The 10,035-nt window shown below is 42.1% G+C and overlaps 1 protein-coding gene across 1 annotated transcript; it reads left to right on the top strand.

Moving 5' to 3' along the window:
- The first annotated feature begins 358 nt into the window (after positions 1–358).
- Positions 359–9,990, top strand: LOC310963651 (cyclic nucleotide-gated channel beta-3-like). The gene is made up of 18 exons (XM_083936541.1): positions 359–494; positions 1,138–1,336; positions 2,845–2,938; positions 4,137–4,294; positions 5,164–5,460; positions 5,536–5,744; positions 5,858–5,908; positions 6,786–6,872; positions 6,966–7,030; positions 7,429–7,551; positions 7,743–7,884; positions 8,010–8,169; positions 8,317–8,414; positions 8,557–8,640; positions 8,769–8,887; positions 9,170–9,322; positions 9,496–9,619; positions 9,874–9,990. The coding sequence occupies exons 1-18, from the start codon at positions 402–404 to the stop codon at positions 9,886–9,888; spliced, it is 2,271 nt and encodes a 756-aa protein (XP_083792667.1). The 5' UTR covers positions 359–401; the 3' UTR covers positions 9,889–9,990.
- Positions 9,991–10,035: the final 45 nt, after the last annotated feature.

Raw genomic sequence — 10,035 nt, forward strand, 5'->3', positions numbered from 1 at the left:
TTGACTTATTTCATTAAACTTAAAGGCAGAATAAGTTTCCTGTTTGTTGTAATAATCAATAATTATCATTTATTATTAAGAATATGCACTTGTATTAATGGTACTAATAATTATTATGTGCATTCACCAAGAAATGATAACGTAAACCATACAAGGCCGTCTAACTGGTATCTGGACTGGAGTCAACAGTGCCAGAGGGCAGGCGGTGATTGGTGGCTGTGATAGTTGATCTGATGTTGACTGCACAAGAAAGGGGAGTGCCCAGAGGGAATTAATGCTTCCAAGAAATTTGATTGCGAGGACGACAGAGTGTCCTGGATCGGAGAGCCACATTGGAACGCGTCTCAGCAGGAGAGGTGCATGGGCAGACCTGTTTGCTGTAGCCCACGCCGAGCCCCACCATGTTCAGCAGGTTGAAAAAGTTGATGGGGGCTCCTGAGCCCCCCTCTGCCCAAGCTGCAACCCCACCTTCTACCCCAGCTCCACCAGCTAAGGTAAGGCCTGGCCTCTTTCTCATATCTTACGTATAAAACGTATGGACCTTTTACCATTTAAGGTTTGTAAAATCAGCACATTTGACTTTCTTATTTAAGGGTTAGGGTCATTTGGCTTAGCTGCTTCCTAAATAGATGTCTAGCAGTTTTCATGGGTTTTACTATTTAAATCAGTTGTTAAATGAATAAGGTTTTGGGCTCGCTGACTGCTCAAGTATTTTAAGGTAAACCATGACTGGTGGCTCAGATCAGTGAAAGCCTCTGGGGCGACTTGGCACTGATGGAGAGCCGCTTCAGCACGGAGGGTTGGCTTGCAAGGGTGGATTTACTTTTGCTTTTTCAGGGGCATGCTGGGACATCAATCATTTTCCTTAAACTGCAGAAGGGGACAGTACTGAGGATGATCTACAAGTGTAGTTGTGTGCAAAACTTAATCGTTATCAAAATTTAAAACCTGTGCTTGGTTTTATCGGAGTAGCTTTTAAAACTGTTATAGCCCCTTAACATTTTTTGGATGTGCAGTATGCTGGATGCACTTACAACGTAATAGACGAGTCTTACAACTGAGGGTCAGACTGTGTCTTGTTTCTCTCAAGACGTTGTTGCACAACTTTGTCCACACACTGTTATTGTGTATTATTAGGAAGAAAAGCCCCCTGAAAAGCAGGATGAAAAAGAGCAGCCAAAGAAAGAGGACGAGGAAAAGAAAGAAGAGGTACAGAACAAGGAGGAAAAGAAAGAAGAGGTGAAGGAAGAGGAGGAAAAGAAAGAAGAAGTGAAGCAAGAGGAAGAAAAGAAAGAGGAGAAGAAAGAAGAGCCCAAAAAGGAAGAGCCACAACCTGGTGAGAACTCTGTTGTTTGAGCCATTATGGCTGCAAGCAGATCGTTGGAAGATCATCAATCCATGTGTCTCCTTGTTATTGTCCTGACATTAGTGTCAAGTACAACAAGTACACAGGAACTTGAGTATCTCTTAGTGAGACAAGTGCATGAAATAACACCTTGTACATACATTTAGGAAGGTACTGCAAAATAGTCTACTTTAGGGGCTCGTTTACACGTAGAAAAACACGTTTTCATGCGGTGTGGCAACTGTATAAAAAAATGGACGTAGCCTTTCCGTCGAGGTCTGTTCTCTCAACTATCTCTTACAAAAAAAAGGGCATGTATGTGACGTTGGGGGGAGGGAGATACGTCCATCTGGCTGACGTATACCTCCGAGGAGAAGTGAGGGCTGTCACTCAAGAGGCTGCACCCCTAATTATTCATCAACTTTAACCTCCAATAAAATAAAAACTAGCAAAAAAAAAAAATTCACCCCCTAGTGTTGTCATGGCGATAGGACCTAAACATACAGACTAGAATGTTTTTTTTGTACCAGTCCTTAAATAGGTTTATAAGCTGTGAAATTGCTCTATTATGAAGCCTGTCCCTAGTGGCCACTCTGCGAACTGCAGTTTTTGGCACTTCCTTATTGGATCACCCAGGAAGTCGCTGTGGTGGGAGCTTGGGTTTGGCCTTTCATTCACACCAAAACGGAAAACGGTAAACGATGGTTTCTGGCAGATTTGTGAAAACTACATTTTCACGTTAATATGTGTACTGGGGTTTTAGGTTCCTCAACGTCACAGTATGCGTCCTGTGTGTACAGTTTTTTTGGCCAGTGGTCATGTTTACCCTTATGGAAGGAACAGGAAGTCCCTTGTGTCATTCGTTGTTATTGTTGATAATGAGGATTCTGAATGGCATGGGTTGCGTGGATTTATCTTTCTCATTACACTGCCACCTATAAGTTTGGTTCATGTAAACAAAAGCGTTTTAGAAAACGAGTTGTGTCTACGACATTATTTTTAAAAACGTAGGGGGAGAAATATTTGTTTCTGTAAATACACAGCTATTTGACCATGTGGCCTAGGTTACTTCTGTTTACATCCCCCTGCTAAGAAGTCATGGCTTTTTGATGTGACAAGTCTCATGTATGGGTGACATTTGAGTCCCAGTGGCTTTGAAGCTGGTCTTCCGAATGCACTTTGATTAGAAATCATAAAAAATTCACGCTCCACTGCCCTTTTCTGTCAATACTCCTACTTGAATCTTAATTAAAATCCACTTACCTGCAGATTGTGGAGCCAAACCTTTCCTCATATTTCTAAGTGATTTTATTTCCATGGATTAAAAAGCTCCCAGAAGTCAAAGGAGCTTCTGTTACAGTAATGCAAATGATAAAGTGGAGAATTTAGTGGTGTCCTCCCTTTTTGTCCGGGGTATGATTCAGCCTATGTGTCAGTGTTGGTGTCTGTGTTCAGTTGTTAGAAAAACACTAAAAACTTCTGCTGTCCTATTCGTTCAGCTCCAGCTCCAGCTCCAGCTCCAGCTCCAGCTCCAGCTCCAGCTCCATCTGCTCCGGCTGCAGCTGCCCCAGCCAATCCAGAGGGGGCTGCTGGGTAAGAATGCATCATGTATTGTGTGTAATCCACAGCTCACACCCAGAGCGAGACGGGATAGTCTCCAGTCCCCTGCGACCCTGCAGAGTTTAAATGTGTATAGATGATGGGTGGACATATCAGCGTTGACAGATCAGCTTTCAAAATTTACTTTGAGCTACACATTACAGGACTTAGATTTAGATTTATTTTCTGAGATCCAAATTTGAGAAACAAACATTAGAAACTCAACATTGGTGCTTTGGGAACACGTATACCTGCAGGAATGCAAGACTCCTTCCATTATGTTGTGTTTTCTCTGGAATGATATAGAGAAGGTGATTTAGTTTTTGTTGGAACATTTAAAAAATCAACTAAGCAATGATGTGTTTTTATTATTAGCAGCTTATTTTAGGACACATATGAGGCCACGAGAGACTCTAGCAGTAATTAGTAACTATCCAAGTAAACTTGACTGGACTAAGAATATGTTGATCCTGGACCTTGATCTCTGTCTATTTCAGGAACTCCTCATGTCTCAAGTTTGCAGGTATTAGCTTCATCAGTAGGCGATTTGGTAATATTTAGGTGGGGGTGGTTCAATTCCCCCATGAACGAGTGAATCGCCCCATGAATTACTCTTTTGGTTCTGTATTTTTTTATATCCACCCCTCAAATGGCCTACAAGCTTCGGCTTTTTTATACTGTATGTCAGCTGCAGTGACAGCAGCAATGATCAAACTGACTTGGCAGCCTGTGACTCCTAAAGTAGGAAAGGAGATTAGGAGCTTAGTGGTATTTGTGACTGAGAACAAGCAGGGATAACATTCACGTGCAAGTGGGAGTTGGTTTCAAAGAATTGCAGATTTATACACTATTTACTGATTTAAGAAAGTGAACCAAAGCTGAATTATTGGTCTTCTTTCTCTTTGAGGTTCAAATAAAAAACAAAAAAGAACCAAACAACCTGTTTGCGGTGCTGATATAGGGTTGTGTGTCTGTCTGCTTCTCTTCTAGTGTTAGCAGATTAATAGTGACTACTAACTTGAGCACTGCCACAAAATTGCCCCATTTATTAAAAATGTTCCTGCTCAAAATTGAATTCCCAAATTCACCCCCCTCACTTCCCTCCTCTCTGATTTAATGACACATTTTCTGCATTATTCCTTAATTCACCTTTGGGTTTTTTTTATTTATTTACTTTGCTCCTTGGTTTCAGTGAAGAGGAACCCCCCCCTCCTCCTCCTGTTGTCTACTTCCGTTACACAGATGACAAGCTCAGAACTCTGGCCCTGAGGTTAAAAGAGCGGACAGAGATTCTCAGTCAGAAAGCCATTGACCCTTATGCCACTTCACCAGAAATCACCCCACCTGTCAGTAAGTATGGACATGTACAGTACAGACTAACATGCAGACAGGAAATAAGAACAAATCATCACAAATCATAACAAAAGTTATCTCAGGACACTTTACAGAGTAGGTATAGGCCACACTCTATGACTTAATCAACATTTAAATAGACCCAATAATTCCCCCGTAGAGTATGCTGGCAACGAAAACCTTCCCTATTACAGGCAGGAACATCGGACAGACCCAGCTCTGTGGAGGACGGACATCTGTCTGCACCGGTTGGGGAGGAAGAAAAGGAGAGAGAGAGAGAGAAAAGACAGACAGAGAGAGACAAAGAAAGACACAAAGACAGAGACAGACACACTTCCAGTAACTATAATAATATCTATAGTAATGTGAATATGACTTATATGTAATGGCAGTTAATACAGCAGAATAGTAGAAACAAGCACAGCTAAGGTGATGGATTATAACAGCAGCAGGAAGCGTCATGCAGGACCACGGCAGCAGGCACCACCACCATCAGCAAAGACCTGCGAGACGACAAAGCACAACAACTCCGGGGAAGAAGTTGAATTAGTAACATGCATTATATAGACAGGAACGATACAGACAGAGAGGAGAGAAGCTCAGAGGATCTGGAAGAGGATTATGCCGGCAGATAGGGCCTAAAGCAGCATCATTAAGCAGAACAAAATCATTTAAAGAATAACAACATTGCTAGGGACTCAAAAGTCCTAGCTGTAAGCTTTATCAAAAAGGAAAGTTTTAAGTTTACTCTTAAATATGGGGACAGTGTTGTATTCCGAATAACACTTGGGAGTTGGTTCCACAAGAGAGGAGCTTGGTAGCTGAAGGCTCTTTTTAACTGTCCGTCACTCTCTTTACCTGCCCAGCACCTATTCTGAAGAAGGAGGACTACATCCGACTGAAGGAAGAGGAGCGAATAGCAAAAGAAGAAGCGGACAAAAAGAAGGCAGAGGAGGCAGCCAAAAAGGCAGAGGAGAAGAAGAAAAAGGATGAGGAGAAAAGGCTGGAGGCTGAGACGAAAGCAGAGGAGGAGAGGCTGGCGGAGGAGGCAAGGAAGAAAGCGAAGTTCCTCCCAGATCCCAGCTGCGCCTTCTTCGACATCCTCTCCAAACCAGCCGAGAAACTGATGGATAAATTGGTGGGAGAGACCCTAGATCCTTTAGGTGAGGTGCACACAGGGAACAGGACAGCTGAGATTAAACGAACACACAAAAATCTGTATGTCTGTCTCTCTCCAGATCGTCGCTATATTGCCTGGTTGTCCCTGGTAGGGGTGGCATTCAACTACAACATTTGGCTCTGCACTGCCCGTATGGTCTTCCCGTACCATAACGAAAACTCCAACCCCTACTGGATCTTTTTTGATGTTCTTAGCGACGTGGTGAATGTTATCGACATCGTAATTTGGCAGCCCCGAATACAGTTTGTCAAAGCTGGAGACATCATTGTAAGTCACAAAGCATTATGAAACATCACACATTTGGCTATTAGTGGCCTTAAGTGTTCTGTGTGTAATCTTAAACCAGCTGAACTGAAACACTGAGTATTATTCCCCTGCAGCACAATTCAGCGATGTGTAAGGCACACTATCGGAAATCACTGCGGTTTAAGGTGAGACTGTAATGTGGTGTGGTGGAAAGTAAGTAAGTACGTCTACTCAAGTCCTGAATTTAAATGCAGTTTTGAGTCATTTGTATTTTACTTACATTTCCATTGTATGCACCTTTAGACTTCTACTCCACTACATTTTGTTGAGTCATATTGTATGTTTCACTCTGCAGTGTTCTGATAGCTACTAGTTCTGAGCTATGGTAGCAGTAAATTCAAAGAGACATTTACTCTCTTAAAATCCTAATTTGTTTTGCAGATTATTATTTTTTGTTTAGTATCTCATGACCCCCCTGATATATCTGGTAAACCCTTTATAGAAGAGCCCGCTCCTTGGTTGGGAACCTCTTGACCAAACTACCCAACTGTATTAAGTTATTCTTTCATCTTTAAAGGCAGTTTGTACTCCAGGAATCTCCACCTCATGAGCACTTCATACAAACATCAAGCTTTCCAGTTTTATCCCTATCTATATTCTGAAGGTTTTTACCGAGGGGTGTGTTCATATATCTTACATAGCTGGATTTAGTTAACATTTTGTTCTGAAAAACATGGGGGGGGGGGGGGGGGGGCTTTGGCTGTATTTTCTGATATATGCAGTGATGACCAAAATCCCCTCAGTAAAAACCTCTCTCTCAAATTTGTCAACGAAATATAAGAATTTTGAACCTGTCTATATGCATGATTCGGATTTCTGTTCTGGTATTTAGATGATGTCTCATTTGCATATAAACATAACCTGAGAAAACCTGTAATACAGAAATTCTTAATGTCGGCAATCCAATGGGGACGTTTCCTGGTGATATCCATTAGTTATTTGTTTTACCCTATTCAACTGTGTAACCTGTTTTACAAAGTTTTCCTGTGTTCCTCATTTTAGATAGATCTCATCGGCATCATCCCCTTTGACCTTCTCTGCCTGTACTTTGATTTCTCCTCCTTTTACCGCATCAACCGCTTTATCAGGGTAGGAAGCCGACCCACCACTTTTACTAATCATGTAAATGAAGAGAAACCTGCCTTTGAATAGGCTTCATATTTCTCACCTTGTGTGTTCTAGATCGATTCCTTCTTTGACTTCAGTGATCGACTGGAGAGTATCATGGCCAAGGCCTACATCTGGAGGTAAATGCTCCTGAAACAGTGACAGAAATAAATCCAAACTGGTTTAAATCCTATCCCCTGAACAGTGTGTAAACCCTAAGCCATGAGAGGAACTCTGCTGTTGAGTTGCTGAGTTGATTCCCCATAAGATTGTTTGCCATTTAATCTTTGTAACTGAATTGTTTGTGTAACAAATATCCACGTGACACACCTGCTCACACTCCACAGATTTGACATTAACTGAATTCTCATTACTTTTATTCGTTCCGTAATGCACCTTCTGCTGTGTGCACAGCCTTTATACACACTGTTAATCATCTTTTTTTAGTACTGTATCTTGACAAAAATGCAACTAAAATGTCCCATTCTGCACATGGATCCAGTCACTTCCATCTAATCTCTCTCTCTTTCTAACGCAGAGTGGCTCGAACCACAGGTTACCTGCTCTTCGCACTCCATATCAACTCCTGTGCATATTATGTCGCCTCAAAGTCCCGAGGTTTCGCATCGACCACATGGGTGTATGATGGACAGGGCAATGCGTATGTAACTTTTACTGTTGCTCGATGTTTGTGATAATCGATGTTAGCGGTGTTTTGGGAGCTCTCCGTCGTGCTGAACCCACTGAAAGACAAACCCTCTCGGTGTCTCTGTCCATGGTGCTGAAATCTTCCACTCTCACTGTGTTGTGTGTATTTTTATTAACATGGAGATGTACTCTGTCCTTCCACAGGTACCTGCGCTGTTACTACTATGCAGTCCGCAGTCTGATCAACATCGGTGGGCTTCCAGAGCCTGTAACCACCTTTGAAATTACCTTTCAGATGACCAACTTTTTCGTTGGCGTCTTTGTGTTCTCCAGTTTGATTGGACAGGTAGGAGGAGGATTTTTGAACTGAAGCTTAATTTATAATGCATGTCATGTCACAGCTGTCATATTGCACGTCTTACCAAAAGCTTACCTTCAGAGTGTTCTCTCTCTTTCTCTCTCTCTCTTAAGATGAGAGACGTCATAGGAGCAGCAACAGCAGGAAAGACATATTTTCGGGCATCTATGGACGGCTGTGTTGACTACATGAACACCTACTCAATCCCCAAGGTGGTCCAGAATAGAGTCCGGACCTGGTACAACTACACCTGGGCAGCTCAGGGCATGCTGGGTTAGTCTCAGAAACCTATATACCAGAAATGTGTCCTTATCAGAATGAAAACCGCATGAGACACTAATTAATTAATCTCCACTGAAAACAAGGCCTCTCTTGGAATGACAATATATGTATATGTAAAGATATCCGTGTCGTCTCCAGATGAGTCCGAGCTGCTTGACAAGATGCCTCTGGTGATGAAAACTGCCATCGCTGTTGACATCAACCTTGCCACCTTCCAGAAGATCGCACTGTTTCAGGTGATTCAGCATGCACTTCCCGCGTCTTCCTATGATTTAAGACGATTAAATTAAATTGGGTTTAGGAAAATGTAAACATCTAGAGTCATACACATCCATCTGAATCCAGGACTGAAAACTCACCAGGTATTGTCTCTTCCAGGGCTGCGACCAGCAGATGTTGGTGGACATGTTGCTGAGGCTCAAGTCTATCGTCTATCTACCTGGAGACTTTGTTGTGAAGAAGGTGCGTATGTCTGTTTAAAAAATAAACCTCAGTCATCATAACGGTGCAAATAACCAATAATGTGCCCAAGGTATTTGCTTTTGGAGTGTGATGACTTCTGTGTTCCTGTCCTGCGCTCTCCTCTGCAGGGGGACATCGGTAAAGAGATGTACATCATCAAAAGTGGAGCGGTGCAGGTGGTGGGAGGACCTGACAACAGTATTGTGTTCGTCACGTTGAAGGCCGGCTGTGTGTTTGGAGAAATCAGGTTAGTTTGCATTTAGTGATCTGTGACAACTAAAACATGAAATCACAGAGCTAAAAATAAAATGTCACTTTTTACCCTTCGTTTTCATTATCATATCATGCCAGTCAGTGTCTCGATGACAGTGTATGAACCTTAAAATGAGGATAATATGGGACCTTTGAATAAAGCTAAATTATAGTACAGTACATGGCTGTAGCATTGAGGTGTATTTTGTTGTACTGTCGCTGCAGTTCCCACATAGATTTCCAGAGACTGATGTTTTTGCCTCTGTCCCCATTACAGTTTATTGCAGTCTGCCAAAGATGGAGGGAACAGGCGCACAGCTAATGTGAAAGCGTATGGCTTCGCTAACCTTTTTGTCCTGGAGAAGAAAGATCTGTTTGACATCCTGGTGCACTACCCAGAGTCTCAGAAAGTGCTGGCCAGGAAGGGAAGGTGAGTCATTCACAGTTGGAACATCTTTGGTATGCAAAAGCTGTTTTTTTTGTCATTTATCAGTACTAACCTCCAAAAACCTTAGTCAAATCCTCATGATACTACAAATACACTGCAATTTCAATTCTAAAATGCAGCCCATTAAGGATTTATCTGTTTTTTTTTGTGTGAAGGCAACTGACCAAAGCCAAAGGCCCCGCAGCTGCTAAAGCCAACGAGGAAAAGCCCAAAGGTTTGACTCTGTTTGGGCCAAAACCACCAACACCCAAGCTAATGAAACTCTTCGGCAATCTCAAGGTAAAGTCTTTTATAGTGTTGCTGCATTCTTCATACAGAGGTAACTGGGATTGTTTGGTGTGGTCTTTGACAAACAGCCTTGCAGGGCTATAGAAAATGTCACCCCCAGACAGTTAAAGTAAATGTTTGTGAGCATTGATTACTATTTATGATGAGAGAACTGGTACCAAACTTACAGCAGACACACTGCAGCTTTTACTAAAAACACAGTGCAACATGGTTAATGAGCATGACATTTTGTCTTCTGTCCACAGAAAAATAAAACATGAGGATGGCATGTGTGATGCTGCTGAGCTCCACCACTTCACATTTCTATATTATTTTATATATTCCACTTTTTATTGGCTCACAAGAGGACCGAGACAGGGTATCTGCAATTATGATCTGGTGATATTCACATTGTAAACCTTTGTACA

The sequence above is a fragment of the Echiichthys vipera genome, assembly GCF_963691815.1.
Source record: "Echiichthys vipera genome assembly, chromosome: 21".
In the NCBI taxonomy this organism is placed as follows: Eukaryota; Metazoa; Chordata; class Actinopteri; order Perciformes; family Trachinidae; genus Echiichthys; species Echiichthys vipera.